Source organism: Epinephelus fuscoguttatus, linkage group LG12, assembly GCF_011397635.1.
Source record: "Epinephelus fuscoguttatus linkage group LG12, E.fuscoguttatus.final_Chr_v1".
Taxonomy (NCBI): Eukaryota; Metazoa; Chordata; class Actinopteri; order Perciformes; family Serranidae; genus Epinephelus; species Epinephelus fuscoguttatus.
Genome location: NC_064763.1, coordinates 36,074,555 through 36,099,842, shown reverse-complemented (window position 1 = coordinate 36,099,842; position 25,288 = coordinate 36,074,555). Strand labels below are relative to the sequence as shown.

The following is a 25,288-nucleotide window of genomic DNA, read 5'->3' as shown; positions in this document are numbered from 1 at the left end:
GTCTGACGAGGAAAACCTCACTCCTCTTTTCCTCCAGGTGGGCTGAAAGAGAGGATTTATTTTCTGCAATTTCAGCCTTTTCTTGCTCTTCCACCTCCTCTCTCCCTCATTCATCTTTTTTTCCTCCTACCCCTTCTATACCCTGCAACCCCTCTTTTATGTTCCTGCTGTGAATAAAAACAGTGTGAATAAAAATTGGTGCTATGATAAAAGATCCATATGTGATTTTGATGGGGTTGATTTAATGTTAATTAATGAGATGGCGCCCACATCTACAGTACCGGATGATGAATGTCTCCATCTGTTTGTAAACAGGGTGAAATGCTGGTCCTATCAAATGTGTGCATGTAGGGTTTCTAATTGAGGCAACATGATCGTGTTCACCATCAACCTTTTGCTTTGTTCTGTGTGTGTGTTTGTGTGTGTGTTACAGGAAGCAGCAAGGCGTCTCTGTCTGGGCTCCTGAGGAAGGTGGGCCATGGCCAGGTCTGCCGGATACAGGAGGGAAGGCTAAACACTTGGCTTTAACACTGACACGACTACTTGTGCATACACAAACACACACACGCATGTGCACGGATACATACAGACACATACACTTTAGTGCCTCCTGACTCCCCTCTGTTAACAGATGCTTCCTGCCCTGCAGCCCAACCCACACTACTTCACACATACAAACACACACACATGCAGCATGTCCCTGGCACCCCTACAGGTTGACCCAGAAGCTGGGTGGAGGTGCAGCCCCACCCATTGGTGGTGTTTTTGTTAATGTTGGATCCCGCTCTACTCTGTTGGCCCGCTCACCTCAGCCCAGACAGAGATCACTACAGTTCCGGTACCACCAGAAGAACAGGAAATTAACTTTGCTTCCTGAACTCCAACGTTTATCAGACATTTTATTATTTTTCCTGACAAAAACTATTCTTGACGACAAAAGTAAGTCAGAGCGACTGCAAGAAATGGACCTGAACTGGCACTAATGTGGTTGAACAGAGCAATTTTTTCCATTATGGTTTGAAATTATAATCATTTGGCTGCTTTTGGTGTGAATGTTCCATGCTGCTGCCAAGATGTCTCAGCGTGACAGGCTACAGATGTGCATTTGTATTTAAAAGGAGTGTGTTAATGAATATTCAGTGTGAAAATGCTGAAATGTGGTTATAATAATAGTCAAAGGCGGAGAGCTCAACAACAAACTTCAATTCAAACCAAATAAAAAGGCCAGAATTGCTTTTATCTTCCCCGAAGCCAACATGCAAACATCAAGTGTTATTGTAGGAATGTGCAAACTGAAGACTTACTTAAGAGGCTGGTTGGTTATGTGTCTGAAAAGAGACTAATTTACTGGCAAATTAATGGGGTTTAGTGTTTTTGTACTGCCAAACTGACCTACGGAATATCTTGCCTGATGACCTTTGTTTTCATACCACACATCGTCTGCTCCCCCCACACTCGCTTTCTCCTTGTTTTTCTCTCTCTTCCTCACAAATTCATAAACACCCACAGAGCAATCACCATCCATCCCATCTTGTATTTATAAATGCCCTTGAAAATTATCCAGCAGTAGAGGCTCTTTGGTTGTGTAGGCAGAGGAGGGGAGGTGGATCAATATCAGTGAGATAATGGGAGCAAGTGAAATTGGGGGGTGGGGACTATGGGTGGTTGAAATATCAGCACTTGGATGTGTGTGTGTGTGTGTGTGTGCACGGGGGTGGGCACAGCTCATATCTGAGAGCCTCAGTAGGTGGGGTCTGCATAAATGAAGTGAGGGGGAGTAATATATGTGTATGTGCACATGTGTTATATGCACATAGCTATTATGTTATGACCATTGCAGAGTGCAAGTATGTAGGCCTGTGTGTGTGTGTGTGTGTGTGTGTCTATGCATTTGTGGGTTTTAAACGGCACTGCAGAGTGAGACGCCAACAAGGTCATGGGTCACATGCATGGGTGTTTGCTGTATGTGTACAGACAACGAGAATGTGTGTGTGTGTTGGTGCACAAAGGCTAGAGAGCATCTCCACATGAGCAGCCTCACTTTCAGTCCATTTAGCCCAGTAATGTTGACCAGCTTGGGCATGTTAATGCACGAGGGGCCTGAGTGGGCTTTTCACTCTAAAATTTCAGCCTATCATAGCTAATGGACAGTAATTACACCATTCAGGACAAAACACTGCCTCTTTTATGCCACTGTAGCCATCGACGCAATCAAATAGCGTTGTATTTTGGTCTTAGTTTGACATCAAAAGGTGAAGTGTGGTAAGCAAGTGAGTGCCTTTTGGTTACGTGTGACCTCCGCACCATAACCAGTATTGGAATCATGGAAACTGGGGATATGTGCATTTTATATGTGCATTTTTTAAGTCAGATGACTGGCCAGTTGTCACCTGATCATATCTACAAGATCACAAAAAAAACCCAAGCAAAAAATAAACAGATAATCAAAGACTGCCAAAAAAGGCTTTAATTAACATATTGAATGTTCAAAACCTTCACTAGGGCTACTTACTGAGCAGACCCTGTTCCACGTGGGATTTTTTTTTCCTTTGTCTCATTGTTGTTTAGCTCACAAGATGCAAACAAGAGACCTCCATTTTCACATATACCATATATATTTCATTATATAAAGGCTTATGGTATTTGTGACACTTTGCAGCATGTCCCACAGCCAACAAGAGTGTATGTTACGCTGTGCCTGTACAATATGCAATCATTTTTCAGTTCTTCTTTTTCACTTTCACAGATACAAATGGACCTTACATAAGAGATGCACATGGGAAGAGGAAGAAAATTGAGCAACAATGCATGTTTTTGTTTAGAAGGATTCTAATTTATGACTTATGGGAGGTGAGTTGGGCATGGCCTGGCCTAATGCAACCAATATCGATCTTTATCACCCCTACTTCCTGTGCATATGATATCCTAGACCTCCCTCGGCATGCTAAAAGCCCTCTCTCTCTATTGTTGCCTCTCGGTCTTATTCTCTCCCTTTGTCTCTCGCTCATTTACTCTCTCTCCTTGTGCTCTTATCTGGATGCCCCCCCGCCACCCACCTCCTCCCCCCATCTCTCTGGGCTCAAAGGCCACATTACCTTGACACTCAGTGTGATTTCTGTCAGTCCGTCAATCTGCCTGTCTGTGGGCTTGAGGTCAGCGTAAATCTGCCCAAGGCCAATGTTAAGAGGTTGTGGCGTTATATCACTTGGCAAAGGTCATCCTCTTAGTGCACAAAAATGGGTCTGTCAACATATTCTGGTACCAGGGGAGCCACGGTGCAACTATCTAATACTCTTTTAATGGTGCCTGCAGTTTCTATCCACTGATCTGATGATGCAGAGGACTGCGGTACAATGTGCATTTTATGATTGACAGCTACTCCTACTAGAACCTGTAGCTTTGTGTGTGTTTTTTTCCTCTGCTTTTTTTAGCCTAACTTAAGGAGGATTTCTTATATTTTAGCTTATTTGACTTGTTGATTACACAGGGGCTAATTATACCATGACCACACTGGCCTTTGACAACATTAAAATGTCACCTTCTTTGCAACAGTAGCTAATATGAATGCCCCGAGTCTTGTTTTGGTCTGCTATAGCTATTATATGGGCCACTGGTTTTTTAGAAATTGTGGTTTGCAAGTTATTGTTTCTCTAAAGTAATGAGAGTGAAATGTTTTCCAGATTTAGAAAACATTTTAATGTTTCAGATCTTTTTTTTTCTAGAATTTGCTCTTGATTACGACATTTACAAAAGCATATTTCAGGTATTTTGCTGAAACTATTACAGCTTCTTCAAATTAATTAACTTCTGAAAGTTAAACCTGAAACTAGCCAGTGTGAGTAAAGTCTCTCTGACCACCAGGAACCACATGAAACCACATATGTGTTCAATGTCACATACTTTCTTGGTCAGGGTCTTTGCGAATTGCTCCTCCAATTAAACCGCAGCATTCACCTCATTTCATCTTCGAGTTGAAACCAGTTTGGTAATTACTTGAGGCGTTATCTTTATCCCTTGGAGTGACATCTAAACATGTACCTCCTTAAAAAAAGTGCAAAGCTTTGAGGTGCTCGGTTCCTAATCAGACTCGCAGGGCTGTCTGGGCATGAAGCCACAGCACCGAGAAAAAGGGTCAATAGACTGCACTGACGAATAATTAATCTCCTTATTCCACTCAATGGCGGTTCAGCAGTTTAATGCAGCTATCTATCCTATCTGATCTGATGATGAATGGTGGGCCAGTAACTGTAGCTTGAATCAAATATAGCATCCAGCTGTTTAAGCAGAAGTCTGACGACACTGAGCAGAAGATCAGTAAAGTAGTGAAGGTGTACTTTCAAATTTATTTCCCCATTAAAATATAATTTGTACCCTATAAAATCACTTGTTAGAAACCAGCCATTAACTTAACTCGCTCATCTTATATGAGTATATACCATGTTTCCCTTTTATTGTTTGTAGATGCATTGTGGTCCATGTTTCAATGGGTGCTGCCGAGTAAGACTGGAACTTACTTGGATATGCCAGACGCTTTGTTCGTCTACCTGTCCATCTGTCTGACCTGCCTTGCTTTGCCCTCCCTGCCTTGGCATTGAATCCATCATTCCACTGTAGCGATCCGCCACCAACGCCTCCATAGCCCCATTACTATTCAGCACAGCATGGAGTCCACACAAACTGATTATGCCAGTGTTTAGCAAGGCCCATTGATTGCTGAGGGAAGCAAAGGCAGCAGCCTGGGTCAACCTGAGTCTGGACCTGCTGCACTCTGCCAGGGAAGTCTGCGTCCGAGAGGGGGGGGACTTATTACAACTTTTTTTTCAATCTAAGTTATGTACTTGTTTTGAGAACAAATTGTCCTACCAGCAAAGCATGACACTTCCTGTTTGTTCAGGCAAAAGCTTATCTGGTTAGAAATGGCCAACGTTGATTGCACATATGAAATAAAAAGGAAAGAAAATCACACAGAAGACTTCAAACTGAGCAACAAAGACGAACAAAGTTAGATAAAGCAACCTGTTGTTAATTTGAAGCAACTAACAGATACCAACTATGGTCTTCCAAAAATTAACCCACTCATTTTTTCCCCATAAGTCTCAATATTCGCTTCTTCCTCTGTATCTTGAAGGCAAATTGCTAAATTAAGCAAGCGCTCAAAGAAAAATTAAAGTAAAGAATCTCGAAATCCATTACACTGTCATTTGGTGCCACCACCATACATAAGTTGCTATCTTTAAACCAACTTTTAGATGTAATTTCAAAACAGTTGGTGCACCACACTACAGAGAAGCTACAGAAAAGTGCAAAGGAAACACAAGGCATCTGGAAGGGTACTAAGTAATGGAGAGAGCAAAGGTTGGACTTGTGAGGATGCAGATGGTTTTAGAAGGAGTTGGTGTGATTTATTAGACAGGAAGCAGCAGATGAGCGAGGATACAGCCCAGCAGGGCAGCAACAACAGCAGCATCAGGCTGGCAACAACAACAACAGGCCCCATTATTGATGTTTAAATAATAGATGGGGAAGGAGAGAGCGAGAAGAAGAGATGAACACGTAGTAGAGGATGGAAGAGTCCTTTACTAAAAACAGATGAGAAAGGAAGGAAAGGGGTAAAGAGGAAGACAGCGGGAAGTCCTCGCTAAAAACAGAAGGAAAAGAGAGTAAGAGATAAAGAAGGAAAGACAGAGAGAAAACATGGGAGGCACAAAAAAAAACAAAACAAAACAAAACACAAAGGAAGCTGGGGAAACAGGTCCCATGCAGGCAGCAGGGAGGGTCAGAGAGTTCGGCAGCAGAACATTTTGACAAGTCTTCCAGCAGCGGGAGGACGTGCACTGAGGTTTGTTCCACTGGGATGAGCAGGACGTGATTTAAAGGGACAGTTCACCCATAAACAAAACACACTAAAACAATAAAAGATGTTGAATGCCTCTTACAGGCAGCAACTGACTGGTTTCTTAAGAGAGCCAAAGCAGACCTCCCTTTTAAAGTTCTGAGTTGTTTACTGGAGATGCAAATAAATCTAGGCCTCATAACTGCTCAGTGCGTCAGAAAAAAGGCCCTGCTGGCCCTACAGAGCAGCTCCACTGGCCTACATTTCCCTGTCTGTCATCTGATGCCAAATTTCCATCCACAGAGTCAATATTTCAATAACGATCCTCTGATGTTAGAAATTAGACCAAGAGAGTATGCCGTGGTGTTTGGTAAAGAGCTGCAGTGTAGAACAGTAATAACGAACAAAAGTGCATAAATGGCAAAATAAACTGTTTGCTTTCCATAGCAGCTCAGCCTGGAGGCTTATTCTCCAAGACTGTAGTAAACAAGGCGGTAGAGAAGACCGTAAAAGCCCGTTGGCAGCAGCAGATTCCCCGCAGAGAAGTAAAAACTAAGTGATACGTATGAATCAAACAGCGGCCTGCTCACTACTTTTCTGTCAACTGATCTCTCAGCTCTCCTGTAGTAAGTCGACTAGTTTAGTGTTAAGACCGAGATTGCATTCAGGCTTATTAAACCTCTGAGTGGTGGGACATTTATTGAACACTGATGGGATATGGGCTGGTGAATCAAGATGAATCCAAGATCACTGCAGTGACGGGAAAATGAATTGGTGAGTATCACCAATCCCAGGCAGTGCAAGCCAGCCAAAACTATCAAAGGACTTCTAGAGAAAATAATTGGCTGCCATTCTGAGCAGGCAGTCAATGATAAAATTGTGAAAACCTCTTGTGGAATAAAAAACACCGCTTCAGAGGCTTTCCCTCACTGTATCTTTCTTTCTTTTCTCCCTTTCTCTGTCTTTCCCCTCCCTCTAATTTGAAATCACGCTCCGCGATGGCTCCTCATCCTTCTTCCTTTCCTCACCCCTCCTCCTTTGAGATCTCAGGATGAATTCACAAAACCTTTTCAGAGAGTTAAAATCCCTTCGCAGACCGCCCTCGCACACTGTCTTCCACTTTGCCTCTCTTCCGTCCACCCTGACTGCAGTGTTTTGTGATTGCTACTGTACCTCCAGACAGAGCACACGTTGCCTAATGGGAGGAAAGGGGAAACTTAATTAACCTTTCCAAAAGGTGGGCTCATCACAGACGCCGACCAATTAACTGTGGACTTCAAACAGAGCGAGCTGGATGAAAACCTCAGTGGCTCTAAACTGAGAGTAAATTAGCTAGACTTCATGCAGCATAGATGGGAGAGTAATTACATCCAGATACAACAGTTCAAGTTGAGAGAGTGCAAAAACAATTAAAGAAAAAAAAAAAGCTCAGTCTAAGTTGCTCTGGACTTTTAGTAGTACATCAGTAAAAAAAAAAAACTGGAGCTAAACTATTTACCGAATGAGTTACAGTCTGGACGAAAACCCAATTGAGAGACGATCAACAGGCTATCAGAGATAGATCTGAGAAGCCTGCAAGTGAGAAGCGAGGTCTCCTGCTCTGAAACGCAAACGCTGGACTGGAAATAAACTGAAAGAGTTGTGGTGAAGATGTTCAGCTGATCAGCCAAATGGTAACAAGAAATGTCAGCACAAAAGTTCCAATGATAAGTCTGAAGTCATTTATTACACAGTTTCACAAGCAGAGCTGAGACGACTAGTTGATTAGTGAATCTGTCAAATTGACAGAAAATTAGATGGTAGCTTTTTGATAATCACATTTAGGTAATTTATCAGCAAAAATACCAAAAAAAAAAGCCTGGTTTCAACGTCTCAACTGTGAGGACTTGACCTTTTTAGTCGTATTATATGATAGTACATAAATAGATTTGGTTCTCTGGACAAATAATTGAGCCAAACAAGCTCCATGAAGACATCATCTTGAGCTTTCAGAAATCATAAGAGGCTTTTGTCACTATTTTTGTTGCTGCCCTATTAAGTACATTTTTTAAGTGTAAAATGTCCCGCTCATTTCATACCTTGGTCACAATTCTTCAAAGGGGAACCAATCTCACTTTCAAATTTCATACATGGAATTTCTATGGTGTAAACCCGTCCAAAAGTATCCGTATGCATGATCAACTCTTGCACAAAGCCAAAATGAAGAGTGCAAAAGCTGAATTTTATGATGTCATAGGAAATAAAGTCTGGAGCTGCTTCATAGACAATGCATTGGTAAAGATTTTCTGGATGACACTGAGAGCACCCAGGGGTATGGTCTGAGTATATAGGTACATGTATAGTTTCAGGACTGAGAACACTACCACAGAGTAAAGCTCATGTGGATATAAAAAAGAAAACAAACCTCTGTGAATCCACAAAATCAGGCTCCCATTCCTGGTCTATTAGCAGCTCCAGACTTTATACTATATGACATCATAAGTTTGACACATACTTCTCTGGGTTCGCTGAGAGAGAGTAGTTAACATGCACAAATAACAACTGAACGTTCATAAACCATGGGAATAACATATTGGAATTCCAAATTTAGGTGGTGTTCCCTTTAATAACCAGATTTGTGGTGTCCTCATCCCAAATGTGTGTTTATCTATAATAAAAATATCAGATATTTTATTATTAGCGGTTCTTTTTAGGCAGCAGTGACATTAGACACCTCGCAAATAGTGCGTAATTTGGCTCACACAAGAGATGGGGAGCAATAAAGACGAGTAATAAGGTATTTAAGACCGTGTTCTGTCACTGCGTGTGGCACAGAGTTAATTTGTTATCTCAGACTGAACATCTTCTCACTTTATCCCCTTTCATCTCCAGGGACCTAATTATTACGTTATCCTACTGAAAGCACGTGCGGGCGCGCACACACACACACACATACACACAATGAAGACAAACATCTCTGAGGCTTTCAGCACCCAGACAGGAGCTCCCAGAGAGACAGACACACAGGGATCTATCCGACAGTCATTCAGCTAGGACGACCAATGAGCCGTGCAGCGGAGGGGTCCTTGCATGTTAGTCTGAATATTAAAAAACAGACACAGAACAAATGACAAAACAAGAATCCCTAAAAGACACAAGTCCCATTTCATGCGCTGTAGCTGCTTTCCTTGCATCATCGAGAAGTTCACCAGAGGCTAGGCTAACTCTGGCAGATTATTCTGAGCGACGAAAACTAGGACAACATACTGTTAATTATACACACGGCTACATCATCACCAGTGTACTGCTGACTACTGGGAGCCAGTAGACACACCAGACAGAGCAGATGGATTGCGTGTATAAGATGACAGAAGTACAAGGAGAAACAAAGAAGTGTGCGACAATGTATATCATCAGTTGTCATAGTTACGATAGCATTTTATTGAACAGAACAGGGACTTCGTGGCTTGTTTCTGCAAAAATGGAAATACCAAATACCTCACTTGGTGACATGTTAATGATTATTAACCATCCTTAAATGCCATCAAATGGCGTCTCAATAAACTACTACCACTATCAAATTTGTAAACTAACATTACTACAGGCTATAAATACACTCTTAAGCTATAAATAGTCCTTTGTCCCATAATCTGTGATCTTTGCGCTCCACCAAATACCTCACTGTTAACAAAAAAAGGTTTACAAACTAAATATAATCTGCGGCCACAGGGGCTTCTAAACATTATTTTTTAGAAACCCTCAAATCAGCTTGTCCTTTGCTAAGTTAGGAGTGGTGTAGTTGCTAGGAATAATAAAACACTGGTGCAAAGACAGAAAAAAAATCTCCTGTCTCCACTCTATCAAAGCACTTCAGTGTTCACACAGTGCGATGTTTTGATATTTAGACTGCCATCAGGTGAATCTTCTCAAATGACCAAACACTGTACAAAATATAAGCCTCTTCTTCGACTTGTGTATTAAGTCAGTAGACACATCCAGTCTTCATACTACGCAGGTGATTTCTGTAGTTTTGAAATTCACCCTCCCTCCCAGTGAAGAGACAGGAGAAGGCTTTGGCATGTCAGCAGCCGTTGTGGATATCAGTATGTGTCAGGACACAACAGTTAAAATTCAAATTAAAGGAAGAAGCAAAGCATGAATCCGTCTCTAAACAGACACAATAAAATATTCGTCACATGCATATAAATCAAGCTCATTTTCCCTCATCCACACCCTATCTCTCCTTCTCAGTAAGACACACACACACACACACACACACACACATGCACAGAGGCAGCAGCATCCTAAGCCAGAGGCGCTGGACAGAAAAGGGATTACGACATCGCTTACTTTGGAGGACCACGGCTGCAAGCAGTTGGCATAGCAACGGACCAGGAAAGCCATTTCCACAGGAGGGAGGGTGCCAGCGAGGGGAAGTTTCCCCTCGTTCACCAAGAGATGAAGAAAAAAGAAAAAAATAAGTAAAAGAAGGGGGAAAGGGCTGACGCTGATCTCTTTGCTGCAAGAGAAGAATTGTCCACTTGGTGTTTTTTTTTAAAAATCCTCAGTGTCGATTTGGCAGATTAACGAAAAAAATTGGCTGCTTGATATAGAAGGAGACTTGAAGTCAGGGCAGATCCATTTATATGTCAACCTTTCCCTCATCCACTACAGCATTAAAAGGAACTGCAACAGAGAGGCTTGAAACACTCCTAAAAAAACCTTGAGTACTTAAAATCTGTGGAATATTCAAAACTGATCCCGGAGGGCAACAAGGCTGTGTGGTCAAAGATAAAGCCATGCAACTTAACATCCAAATTCAGTAGATTTTTCTGTTGAAAGTTAAAAACTCATGAAGTCATTTTTTGTCTTCTTCTATATTCACTTTCCTTCTTTAAAGAAGCAGAGGTTCCTTTCCTCAGTAGATGAGCCAGCGCTGGATAAAAAGAGGGGCTTGTCTGTGCATCTGCAGCCCCCTGGGAAGAAGCTTCTTGTCTGGCTTAAAGTCGTCCAAACAGTCCCCTCTCACCTCCCAAAAGCCTGGATCATTTGCCTGCAGCTCTCTTCTTCTCCTCATTCACTGTCTACGTCTGTCAAACTCCTTTCACTGTCCCTTTGCAACTCTTTATCTCTCTACAGAGCTCCTGCGGTGCATGTGCGTGCCCAGCGGTGCAGCTCCATGGCAGGGGCCAGTGATCCCGCTCCCTTAACCCAGTTTTAAGCTCTCTTCCCTGGTTAGCGCTCACACCTCACGCCGGCATTCTTCCTCCCCCTCCCGCCCTCGGAGAGAAGCTACCGTGGATAGGATGCTGTGCTGTGGAGAGCCAGCTGCTAATGGGAAACGGAGGAGAGAGTGAGAGCGAGGGAGGAGGGAGAAGGGAGGAGAATCCAGCTGAAAAAGAATGACATCACCTGTGCAGTGAGCGAGAGAGCGAGGGAGAGGGAGAGAGAAGCGGAGGGATGGGAGGCGGCGTGGATGACGCGGGAGCAAGGAGAAGGAAACTGCATTAGATGGATTGGCTGCTGAGCAGATGTGGATGAGGGAGACGGAGACGGACAGAGACAGAGGATGGGAAAGACAGAGATAGAGAGGAAAGAGAGGGGGCATCTTCATTGATCTGCTGGTAACATAAAGCTGAGTGTATTGAGGCAACCCCCTCCTCTTTGTTAGCATGCCGCATAAATTACAAAAAAAGCGGGGGGGTGGGGGGGGGCATAAATCACTGAGTCCCTATCAGATACAAAGACAGACGCTGGCGGTGTTTTGGTGAATGTGAACATGCGACACAATGGCACAAGCAGATAATAGGTTTTCCCCGTCAGAGAGCCCCAGTCTGGAGGATTCGTGACACAGTAGACAGGATTTAACGTATAAAGACAATCACAGAGGAGTAAACTATTAGAGGCAGACCTGATTCTGACAGCAACTAGGAATAATTAGTGTGGTAAGTAGTGTGGTTTATGCCACTTGAGGCATCAAATGTGGGATCCCGACAGAGAAGTATATGAAAGCACTGATTTGTTGATTTGAAAGCCCAAAGACTTCAAACTGTCTCAGCGAAAACCAAGTGTGAGCTTTTCAATATCAAGGTCCTGACTACACATCAAAAAAACAGCTAAAATTGAAATGCAGCTGAGGCTTATTATCTGTAACCTTGACAACTCAAAAGTTTTTACCAAATTGCTGAATCAATTCTTAATGGGAATCACAGGCCTTTTAATGAGTGCAAATGGAGCGGAAACTCAGCAGGAACAAATGTTGAAACCGTGACTTGAAACAATGATTTTTATTTTCCTTTTGCAGGCCGTTTTGTTTCATTAATTATTAGTGGACACCTAGGGGATACAGCCACGCATTTTCTCCCAGGGAACAGAAAACAGTATTAATCTCAAACATTACAGCAGCACATTAAATTTGTACACTTCATTTCCTGTATTTTTCCTCACAACCTCAGACACACAGGTCTAGAATTAATGTTAACTTTATTAAGCAATTCATCAAAACCATACAATCTGTCACTACAAGGAAATCAAAAAGAGCACAAAAAACTTCACTGTAAAGCTCCCTCTGTGCACTAGGATTCCATATAAAATTTTGGTGCTGCATCTTCTGTTATACTTGGGTATCCTGACGAGGCAAAAAGTTCAAGTTGAACATATGTGGCCTTTCAAATAATATGTCTCCTGAGAAATCATTTAAATCTATAGATATCCATCTTATTTTTGGTGCTAAACATGAACGCCTCCCTTTATTCCTTTCATCGCATGTTCCTCTGGCATTAACCATCTTGTATCCTGTGCCGATTTTCTGACGTTGAGAAAAAGAAGTGGAGAGGAGGGATGAATTAAAAGCAGAGACAATAGGAGCAGTCTGGTTGTTTGAACGTCTGATTCTCCTCCAGCAGAGGAGAGATGCAATCTCCTATTACCAGACACTTCAGAGAGGGGAGGATCTTTCTCACCCTCTCCCTTTCTCTTTCTCTGACCTCCCTCCCTCTCGTTCAGTATTCCCCCTCACTGCCTGCTTCTTTTCCCTCCTCCTTCCTTCCTCTCTCTGACATAAAAATCCCAAATTTTTGCAATCTCTTTGCCTCAAATTAGCCGTTTCCTGTCTTCACCGGCCTCAGTTTCTGTTCTGGTGTCTATCATGTCTCTTTTTTTTTTAGCCCCACTTTTCTCCAAAGATCTCCTTTCATTATCGTTTTTATCAGCTGTCCATCTATCCATCTCCCTCTTTTCGTGCTTCACTCTCCCTCTGCTTGCTGCTGTGAACCAGGATCTCAGTCCTCTCTCCTCTACATGTGTGTATGTGAAACGATACGCACCTCCCGACTAGGAATGACATCATCTTTTTACTCTGCAGCCAATCGGATGCAAGCACATGGAGCTCTGCCTTCAGAGGAGTGTTATGTACACAAGAGAGACGGAGAGAGAAAGAGGGAGAGATAGAAATAGATATGACAGACAGATAGACAGACGGGTAGAGTGATACAGATAGATAGATAAACAGACAGCAGGAAATACATAGATAGGAAGAAAAGGGGAGTATGTTAAGTGTGTCTCATAAGGCTGTGTTCAGACTGTGTGTATTAAGTGTGTGTGCCTTAGTGTGTACTAACTGCAGTATTTTTCCCTTTCGCATGCTAGTGTGCGCAGCACTACATCATTCTCTTGCCCTGCTGTCAAAGCCCCAGCCCTAATAAACACACTCTCACACACACACACACACACACACACACACACACACACACACACACACACACACACACACACACACACACACACACACACATAGCTGGTGCGTTTTGCTTTCTCAAAGAACTATAACAAAGGCTAACTGTGGGAGGGAAACATTTGAACAGAAAATCACTTTTCAAAGTTTGCAGCTTATTAAGTTAAGCCCCCACTGGTCTGCAGTAAGGCTGCGCAGGAGTCCATCTTTGGACAAATCAGCTGGTCTTAACACAAATCCAATGCTTTGAATAAATATTTAGTGCAACAAGTCAAAACATTGATTAATAATAAACATAATTAAGCTACAAACCAAAACTTGGCTCAGACTGCACCTGACTCATCAGTCGAATCAGATTTGTCTGTTTGATCTGAAAACTCGACTGTCTGTTCCTCTTTAACAGTGACGTTCATGTGATATAGTTAGCCCTCATAGCTAATGCGTGCTAACTACGCTAAAGCCAGCCAGGGACTGCATCATATTAAGTTGCTGTGAGTTGAAATTCACTACTTCCAAGCAGAAGACAGCAGACGTATGTATCACAGAGCCTGGACAGGCAAAGCAACTCTTCCTCCAGGCAGCTGCCTCCATCTCACTCAGACTCAACCTGGATCTGATCAGCTGCTGTAACGGAGAGCAGCTTGAAAGTGAGACGCGCTCACTCTGCAGCTACGTCTGCAAAAAAAAAAAAAGACTGCTCGACGTGAAGGAGTCTCAGTCAACTGAGGGGTTTCTGACTGATGATTTGAATCATCGACTTTCAGGGGGCAGCTCTACTTCATTTGAGTGTTTGTGTGAACGTTTTGCTTTTCTTCATCAATGATTGATGGAGCACATTAATCACTCATCCCATCCTATTTAGATTAAGATTTTATCAAGACCCTTTGACATGCAACTATAGAAAACATTACCTCTGCTGCACACTGATGAGTTCTACATTCCAGGGGTGGTAACAGAAGTGTGTTTGCTCTTGTCTAGTGATTTAAAGTGATCACTAGGACGGTGTTACAGAGCTAAGAAATAACCACAAATCAACAAGATCAAAGTATTTCCTGTCACCTGCCTAACCAGTTCAAAATGTGGCTACCTGGTGGGTCGATGAAAGAGAATAACAACGACAGAGAAGATTACAAGAAGAACACATATGCAGATGAAATTCAAACAGAGAAAAGATAAAAAGGATATAAATAAGAAAGGATGGAGTCAATGTGACACTAACAAATACCAGATAAAGGAAAATATCTCCACACATCACTGTGTTGTAGCAGTTTAGAAGGATTTATCTAAATGAATTTCCATTTGGGAAAAGGATTTAGGGGAATTAAAGTCAAAACTGTCAAAAGAAGTCCTTATTTAGTTTTATACTTATTATGAATTCTGCATAGCAAGTTGCAGCAGCACGCCATGATGTGGTTTCACAACACTAAAGTTCAGAGGAGTCAAGCTTCTTATCATATGTGACTACAGTGATTTCAAGTTGAAAGTGAAAAAAGTATAGACACACAATCGTCTGCCGTTTACTGTAACTCAGTGCACGGCAATGTGGGATCTGTCTGCAAAACACGGAGCAGGATGCACGTCACACAGGAAACGCTTCCTGGAACAGTGTGTGTCTGCGATTGTGTGCGTTTGTGAGCATGTGGCGGGTTAAGTTAGGTGATTATGGACGAGGCAGAAAAAAAAGAGGCGAGAAAGTCAACATAAAAGGGCAAGAATCTAAGAATAGAAGTTGAAGAAAGAGAAAGAATGAGAGTGAGAGATGAGAGAGACAAAAACAGAAAAAATGTCTTTTTCTTTGGAAAACATGACACGTTCAGGCAGGCGCCGACAGACAGGAAATGTGACCTGTCCGATGGCAAGCTGTCAGTCAGACAGACTCGCACACATCAGACAGTTTGCACTGACTAGACATACACGTAGCATCCTGTGTGTGCTGTTGCGTGTTTTGTGTGTTGCTCACTGAGGCGTGACATGGCTCGGTGATTTCTGAGGGGGTCCTGTCCCTCTTTGTCACTCGGCCTGCTACTGGGACAATTGGCCCCCTGGGACACCACACACACTAATCTGTGGACCCTCACATGCTTGCACAAAGTGGCCAACTGCATCTTGTGAATGTGTGTGTGTGTGTGTGTGTGTGTCTGACTACTGCTCACAGCTAATCAGTTCTGCCAGGCTAATTAAAAAGAGTCAGCTGACTAAAGCCCCTGTAGCTCTGTTACACACGGGTGTGCATGCATACGCACGCACACACGCAAACAGAGTAGTGCTGAGATTGCCGCACAGTCATTTCCATGGACAGTTACAGAGACACAGCGCCTCTTTTACAACACAGCTAATGAAGGGAGATGTTAACTATTGCTGGTTTGGTGCAGCACAACTTTCTGCAACATAAAGGCAAGACTGGATTTTGGCATCAACCTTACAGTTACAGAACCCAGTGGGTTGGGACTAGAGAGTGGCTGGTTTGAATGTAGTGTTGTGTGTATCAAGCAACCCACTAGGCCAACAACTGACTTGACATATTCAAACAGCTTGTTGTGTCTAAGCAATAGTCTAAACCCCAAAGATTTTACAATCAGAGATGACAAAGACAATCAGCAAAAATCCTAATTTGCAAGAATGATATTAGGGGTGTAACAATACATCGATCTGGATCAATATGTATCGATTCAATGATCAATGATCCATTATTATTGATACAAAGTGAAAACACTGATACATCTTTTCATCTTTAAGATACACCTTCATTTTGAAATTCCCACGGCACGTCTGTGTCACAATTTCCCTCCAAGCGCACCTCCTTCATTCACATTCCAACAGTGCTAGCTGCCTAGCATCAGGCAGACAAGAAAAAAACAATATGGATATTTACTCACTGATATCGTCTCATATTGATCACAGGCCCCTGAATTGAATCAAACCGAAATGGCATTGCAGCAGACTTTGTGATATCAGCAAATATCGTATCATTGTCAAAAGAATCAATATAATATCGTATCATGATGAAACATAAGATTGACACCCGTAGATGGTGCCAGTGAAATTTTTGGCAATTTTTGTTAAAAAGATGACTTGAAATTTAAAACGAAATGAGAACTGTTGCTTAATTGACGCGCATTGTTTAAAAAGTAAACGAAATGCATCCAAATCTTATCCATCTTTGCATGTATGTTGTATGATGAACTGTACATGACACTTGTATGGTGGGTTGCATTTAACTGCCTTTAAAGCATATTTATCCTTTTGGAAGATAAGCAATACTATTTGTATTCATTTCTACACTTAACAAAAAAGTTTATGTAGATTTCCATTCCTTCTTTTCCTTACCCGAGACCAGTTAAAAAAAAAATCATTAAACGTTTTTCCAAAAATGTTTAAAAACTACATGAGGTCTTGCCTTCTGTAAGAAATATGTCGCCTCTCAGCAAGGAGTAGATGGTTGAGCTCTTATATAATCTGATGGTTTCCTGTGTACAGTAGACAAAGAGCAGTAATGCCTGCTCACACAACAACATGAAGGTATGCTCATGCAACACACAAAGAGAGAACTGTGTGAATACCCTGACCACAGCCATCTGATCACGTGTTTGTGTATGTAAAACCTCAGTGAGTGTTTTTGTGTGTGTCTGTCTGAAGGACAAGACAGGAATTCCTGCTATTTAAACCAGCCCTTCCCTTTCCGACTACAGAGAGAGACAGAGATTGAAGCCCAGAAAAGCTAGAGATGCAAAATCATAGAACGGGGAGAGAAAATTGGCGACAATCATCTATGTTTTGACCTTCAACTGTCGCTGAAACTCCCACAATGAATCAGTTTCTGCATGTATCCTAAAAATAAATGGGCGGGTAATTTGTAAAGTGACACATGGGGGATAAACAGACGATAACAAATTCAACTTCCCCTTCTACTTTAGTAAATAAGTTAAACGGAGATGAGTAAGTCATAATCATACAGAGCAGGAAATAACTCGAAGGGTCAGGACCAAAGAAAGACATATCGAAAGTGAATAAGACGAGACAGTGAGTCAGAGACGAGCACGCACAAGAGAAATAAAAAGTTAAGTGAGAGGAGCAGACCCATGGATGAAAAATTTAGACAAACAGAAGGAAGAGGGAGGGCGGGGTGAGAGGAAGGAAAGAGGCTGCCAGCGGGATTTCACGAGGTGAAGGAGAGGTAAGGGAGGAAGAATAAAGGCTTTATTTTTCTTCAGAATGTAGGTTTTGTTTGCTTTTGGCACAAAACAGCCATTTATTCCCAGTGTAAAGTTTGTTTCTAAACTCCTGATTGGAGACATCAACTGTCCTTCACACTCAAACTGGCTGTTCATGAGAGATTCTGGACATTAGAATGGATTGTCTTTAGCTTACAATAAAATCACAATTTAAAGAGAACAAGTGACAAAGGAGCTAGACAAAGTATGAAAGTGCATTAATAGGAATGTAGAGTATAATGCAATGTGTCTGTATGAACATCAAATATCAGGCAAAGGGCCAAAAACAGGGAAGATGAAGGTTAGACAGAGGGAGATGGCAGGGAGGGAAGATGATGGAAAAATAAGGGACAGAAGAGGAGAACGAGGAGGAGGGGAAGAAGCAGGAACATAAAGAGGGAGTTCAACAAGGTTGTCATCTTAGTGATGCTGATGTAATCCCTAAAATTAGCAGCAACAACAGCCGCAGATAGTGCCCCACTGGTACACTGCGCTGCCCAACGTACTGTACTCTACGCACAGTCATGCACATCAGGATGTCTGCACTTTTCAAAAACCAGCTTCAAGAACAAAATTTAAGACCAAAGCTGTCACTGCATGTTAAAAATACCACCTTCCATAACTCCAGATGTCAGATCATTCATTTAAAGTCTTTTTAAAGACTATTTAGAGAAAGCGTTTGAATGTGTGCTTTGTGCATGGAGGATGAATGCAGCAGGAGTCCAGCAGCAGGGCTGGAGCACCGCCGGGCGACTGTGGCTTTGTTGGTTGTTTGAAGGCATCGGCCCAAGACTGAGCTGAGTACTTTGAGCCTGAGTCACAATTTGAGAAAGTAAACAAGTCATTGATTGGCACATGATTGTTGTACTCACCCCCGCCAGCTGTTTGGAAGAAAAATATTTTGGTCTTTTTGGTTTTGTTTTTTTTGTTTGTGGTCAGTTATCTGATGCATTACTTATCCGTTTTTTTGGTTGTTTTTTGTTTTTTTTGGTAGACGCCGAGTGCAGAAAAACAGACACATAGGGTCCTTGATGTAATCCATTGATTTCTGCAGGTGTGCTCTGAAGTCTGTGTTTTGTTCAGCTTTTTTTATGAGTTGTTTGGAACTATAAAATCCAACTTTTTGTGCACAAGTGGCGACAAGTATGGCCTTGTTTGGGATCTGTCACGCAAGCAAACAACAAGCGTTTGCAATAAAATTGAAAAAAGATGGAAAAAGAACCAACAGCTTGATGGGGTGAATGTGACGAGGTGTACTGAAATCTTTTGTCCAAGATACAGTCGTTCTTATTTAAATTTATTAGAACACCAGTGTGGCTGGGTTCATCGACAGTGGGAAATTGACTCTCAAAAGGTTTCAGCTTCAAGGTGCTAACCAGTTTGTCTTGAAGCAACACCACCTTCATGATGCCCAGAGCAAGATAAAATAATGTCACGTGTTAGTCACAAGTCCAATTAACCCTTGTTAGATCCATACCGCCACTATTTCATTCCCCAACCAGCCTCCCCTGCTCTCCTGTCTTAACCCCTCATGACCCTGCCTTTCCTTCACCCCATCCTTCCTACCTCTCATTAAACCCCCATGTGACCTTCCCACAACCTTCACCTTTCTGCCCCATCCTTCCATCCCCATGCCCCGCCACCCCTTTTGCTGCACGCCCACTCATCTTTTTCATTACCTGTCAACCCCCATTATCTTCCAGTCTTTATTTCACCTTCCTCCTCCTCCCCCTTCTCCACTGGTCCTCCAGAGCCCCTCACCCTTGTATATCCATCTTTTCTTAATCCTTAATTCCTCATCACTGCGTCACGTCTGTTTCTCTTCACCATTTTCAAAGACACGTAGTAATGTTACTCATATTCATGTTACATTTTATATAATTTCCTACCCATCTTCTACTTCCCCCCTCTTCATTCTGTCCTTCTCCTTCCTCTCCTCTTTGATTTTTTAAAAGGTTATTCTCATGGCATCTGTGCTTCAGTGGACACCAGAGAGCGAAAGGACAAACAGGAAAAGAGGAAAGGAAATCTACATCAAAATAAAGTGGTAATGCCAAGTCATGGTTTTCTTTCTTTGGCTGCTGAGTCACCTGAATGCCAATTACTTTTTTCCTTTGTTAGTCCTTAAAGACTGTTTTTAAGGGTTTGATTGTTCTACTGGTTGGCGGAAAGCAGTCGCATTTTTGCTTCCATTGACAGACCAACTTTTCCCATAGGGAGATATTTATTTATCTTTTCAAATTTCAAGCATTTCAGTTAAAAATTAACAGAAGTATGATGGAAAGAAATGCGATATTGTTTGTAAGGATTTGGCTTAACAATACTGTAGATGGGGTAACAGCACCGGTGATGACAATGCTTGACAAGATGAATAATGAAACAAGTTGGCGAAATTAAAAAAAACACCCTAATGCATCTGGTTTAAATGTAATACAGCTTTCCAGGCCTTAATACCAACATCCTGCTGTATTTCCTCATCACCAAGAGTTTCTGTTGGTTTTATACTTGATGTAAATTACTGTCAGCGACGAAAAGAACTGTCGGCCCCTGTTGATGCAATTCCTTGATTACAAGTCAAGAAGTCTATTAATTTGCACTTGATTAGACACTTGATGAGATTAAGCCATTCATACAGTTAATTTGACATCATTTGCATCAATAAAACTAGAAACTATCATGGTTGAACATCCAATGAAACAATAAAGGTAATATAGTGATAATAGTGTAGACCTCTTTATAGTCGCACCATTTTCTGAGTGAAAACATACACATTTTTGTTCTCATGGCCTTTCTTATTCTTCTCCTCCCCCCTTCTTCCTGGCTCCCTGTCTCTCCCTGGGGGCCCTGCTGGGTCTAGCAGTGGCAGAGCTGGCTCGAGGCCCTTGGGGGGTTTAGTTGGGCCCACCTGCATTCTGATAGAATGAGACCAGATGAGCTAAGGAACGGACTGGATGCATTAAAGCAGCAAGGGGCTTTAAAACATAAGCAGAATGTTTAACCTCTGCAGAACTACAGGGAAGAACAGCAAGAAAGACATACATAAAACCTACATACTGAGAGTATCCGCATTGGAACACACAGCTGAAAAGTACCATGAAAAAAGTATTAAAAAGCCAGGCACACCCAAACACTGAGAAATAGTCCCACACCAGCACATGTGCAGTTTTACCGGCACGCACATTTTCAAAAACACGCACTCTCACTCACTCACGCTAATGACAATGAAAATGAAGCCAGGAATATTACGGGAATGTTAACAACTTCATCGTTACATGATGCCAAGCAAAACTCTATAAAACTGACCAACACCAGGGAGCTCGTTCCAACACAATCAGCACAGGAAATTGACTTTTTCAACAAACCACCACAGTGACTGGAGCTCCACAGATTTCCCAGACATGTTTCCTGCACAAACAGGCTTTTTAAAAGGGTAAATTGAGTTTTTTCAACCAGCAACCTATTTTCCCATGTTTTTATTTCTCTGGCTTTTGTTTGATTTCTAGTGTTTGCAAAAAATGTTGCCCATTTCCAATCCATTGTTAGCGCAGTTAGCTTAGCTGTCACACTTAACGTCCCGCTGAGCCCATTCAAACTTTAACACTTGATATGGTAACAAAAAAAGAATTGTTAGAATATTTGTATTGAACAGCCACATTCTGATTCAACTGACATAATTCTGAGTCGGGTACATCCTTAAATATAGTCTTGTTTTTTCTCCATAATGTAATGGTGGGCTATTGCTCCAAAGAATTACATCGCAGCCCGTTTCGCATCTGCCGGCTGCAGCACTCTTGCTCAATACTGGACCACTTTTAAACATTGTTGTTCCATTAGTCATTGGAAACAGTGGAAAATCAGGTTGTGGTTAAAAAATACCAAAGTTTCCGCTTAACATATGGATGCTCGGAACAACCATTCTTGCCTGCCAAACTGACTGGCAGAGACAAACTTTCCAAGCCAATTTACAAGAGCATCTTCCCTTCACCCCATCCCAGTGACCTTCAAACCTGAGGGGAGATTGAAAGATGATGCAGAGTCATTTTTCCATTAGTCTTCACACCAGGTTGACACAGTTATGACAAAGCATTCGTGTGAGTCACTCCTATGACTTGCCCACTAAATGATGAGCGCAACCTTAGATTTAACCTGATTGCGAGCGGTGATGTTAAGAGTAACTTGAGTAATGGCACTGCATGACCAGCACAAGCTCATCAAATTGAGCTAATATGATACCACCAAAGACAGAATCATCAAGGTCAAGTCAATGCTAATGGCTCCCTAAAAATAAACTGGTAATAGATGAGGTAAGAGTTACAATGAATGTGCAGTTAAAGCGTTAAAGCTACTTGAACCATATAAAGACCAAGCAAGCTTTTACATCTAGTTCCATCTAAAAATTAAGACATTAAGCAGAAGATGCTACATTCTAGAGATCAAAAGATCTTATGTGACCTCAGAAACAGTAGATGACAAAACAACCTTACCACTAAGGACATTTAGTTGCTGTTCTGGAGCTTTCGAATGACACGATCTTCCTCAGCAAAAGACGATGCCTCCTCCACACATAAGATTCCAAAAAAGTAGGGTGCCAACAAGCACTACGTGTCCTGGGGACTTGCCAGTAGAGGGGCTTCAACTGTTTTCTCTGGTCCTGGTGCTGCTAACCTACTTATGATACCAAAAACATGTGACGTGGTTTTGAAAATAAGTACAAACCTACCCCTGGCCACTATTTTGCAGTGTTAGGTAACTTTGTGGCCATGCATCTGTTTGTGCAACGTACTGTATATATGTTTAAAGTAACATACCCGACTCAACTGTTATTTTGCACAGAGCTAAACAAAGATAGATATTTTAACATAAACCATCAAAGATGTTTTACAAATTTGGGGATTCTGGCTTAAAGATAGCCTACTACTTATTGCCCCAGCGCCAACTAGAGGTTAGAGCAGCTATTAAACTGGTCTGCGAAAAACCTGACAGAACACTTTGTCCTCCTCAGGCTTTAAATTTTTCTTAGTGGGAGCTGGGAACAGAGGGAATGAAAGTAATCTTGAAAGGATATTTAACTATTAGTGGTTGAGCCCAGCTAGCTGCAAGAGTTATGCTCACTACTATTAAGGAAGTTTGGTATAAATAGTTGTGTGAAGAGATTTCTAATCAGTAACTAAACTGCGTACAGTAATGTGGGCAGACAGGACATATCTATGGTAAAGACAGAGATTAATTTTAGAAATCTTGCCTAGAGTGGCTTTCACAAGCCTCCTCCTCCGCCTAAAGGAATTTCATTAGATGGTCACTGGTGGCTGATGCTTTACATTATTAATGCAGGTTTTCACACGTAACTCACGTGCCAGGTTAGCCAAAGAGGGGAAAGAAATGCTAAAATGTTTGGAAGGAAAAAAGAAAGCAGACGTCAGACTTTCTGACTTATGACACAGGAAGTTTGCTAAACCACAGACGTTGCAAGAGACGTGGTGCTTCCGGCGTGTACCGACACTCGATTGCTTCAAAACAGCAGAGAGGATGCTGCTTCATGCTCCACACATTTCCACAGGCATGTTCAAGACAAACCGAGTAACTTAAAACACAAACTGCTTCTCACAGCAGCAAATGAACCCTGAAAAATATTCAAAACAAATCACTATTTTAAAGTGATTCTAAAAGAGTGTGAACATCTGTGTGTCTATATTCACACCGTGTAACTGGCTTGTCTCTGAAATACCAACGTATTAAGCTCTGAATTCAAAACAACTCGGATCGCTACGACAGAATAACATCACTCTCTGCTGATTTTATCCAAGGCTGTGCAAACTGAACTATGCTGTGCAGATGGCTGAACCTGCATCATGTTAAATTAATGATCCGGGGGTGGTATGGAGTAGCCTGGCTGTAAAAGCCCTTCAAGCAGGTTTCCCCTGCAAGGCAAATGAGGTGATGGGTTCATCTATCTGGACTTGTCCAGTGAGGGATAGACAGTAACCCAGAGAGGCATCTGATGTCTTAATGAAGTGACTTTCCCTGTGTGCATGCTTCTGTTTCTCTGCAGTGTGTGTGTGTGTGTGTGTGTGTGTGGTATAAGTCTGAGTCATTAGTGAATCCCAGCGGTCTGTCATGGCAGCGAGACAACGCACAGGATCTTCTGTCTCTCGCCCCTCTGGAAGTGGAATCAGGTTCCTGGATCAATGGGAATCAATCACAACCAGTGTCGTCACAGAGACAAAAAGACATAAAATAAAATAATAAAATAAAGCTTGATCTAATCAGCAATTTGTCTGTCTCTGCCTCTGGAAACCAAGACAAAATATACTCAGTACGTGTACTTAATGGTGTGATGTGTAGGTAGAAGCCGTATTGTTCTTTGTTCTCGACTCAAGATACAGCAGATGCTCCAATTTCTGATCCATTATTAAGATTCTTCTCAATTCATAGCTTCAGGAACTTTCATTCACTCCAGAGCGAGCCATTAAGACGGAGAGAGAGACACCAGACACTGGTGCACACCAGTGATAATGGATTACTGATGTTATTATGGTCCAATAAGGCCTCTAAACAACATCCTCTGATCCACTGCCAGAAAACAGTTCTCTTTGAGTGTGTGTGGTGCGTGAACAGTATACATTTGTAGCCTGTGTAACATCCTCCTATTACCATCTTACCATTACGAATGGGCAACCCCCAAAGATACATTCAGTAGCATCTTTGACATAACAAACATGCCTCCATCCACACATCAACATTCAGAGATTTGTCTGAGCAATTTCTTGTCATATTTTTGCTGAGGTATATCTCGGCATATTAAAGGGTGATCTTTGACTGGATGTTGCCTTTGCGAAAGTCCCACCTTTTATTACAAGGCTATTTCATTGCTGAGTGATTGCAATTTGGAAAATACCACATTTAGGAGCTCCCTCCGCTGTAGGAAGGTGCAAAGAAAGCTCTGGCACCAGAATTATGTGTATTTGTAACACTGGAGCAAAAAAACTTGTGGGGAACTTGGCTGGTGGCTCTGTGTGTCACCGAACCACCACGAATGCACTAGATGGTTAGACAGATAGTTTCTAGTGTCTTCAAATCATCAAATCAGGAAACAAATCATGTCTACCTCTTTCAGAGATGTGCGCCGATAATGTTCTGACCTGAATCTGAGGGAAAACCAAAAAACCATGCCATCTGGAGTCATCTCAAACCTGTCTCTGTCCTGTCAGGTTTAAATGTCAACACTGAGCGCCTCGTCCTCCATTTGTTAACCACTCCGTTGTTGCTCCCAGCATGCATCTGTTTGTTCCACAGTTAGCCCCCTTCCTATCCGCCACCCACAGTGTTGGTACACAGCAATGTGTGCATGTGTGTGGCAGCCTTAGAATTACTCGCTTTTCCCAACACAGCCCATTTCTAAACAACAGGTGCCTGAACCACAAGTGACTCACGTGCACATTCATGCATGCACACACACACACACACACTTACAAACACACACATACGTCAGACACATAAACAGAAAAAAATCCTGATAGATGTGGTAACAATGCA

At 42.1% G+C, this 25,288-nt stretch overlaps 1 protein-coding gene across 7 annotated transcripts in view; it reads right to left on the bottom strand.

Moving 5' to 3' along the window:
- Positions 1-25,288, bottom strand: part of rapgef6 (Rap guanine nucleotide exchange factor (GEF) 6) — a 201,100-nt gene that overhangs the window by 99,987 nt on the left and 75,825 nt on the right. Inside the window, exon 1 of one of the 7 annotated variants that reach the window (XM_049592989.1) lies at positions 10,163-11,122. The exons of the other annotated variants lie outside the window; for them this stretch is intronic. Within the exon in view, the coding sequence (XP_049448946.1) occupies positions 10,163-10,216 (54 nt within the window). The 5' untranslated portion in view covers positions 10,217-11,122. Of the gene's footprint in view, positions 1-10,162; positions 11,123-25,288 lie in introns of those variants that run through there. 7 annotated transcript variants of the gene reach the window in all.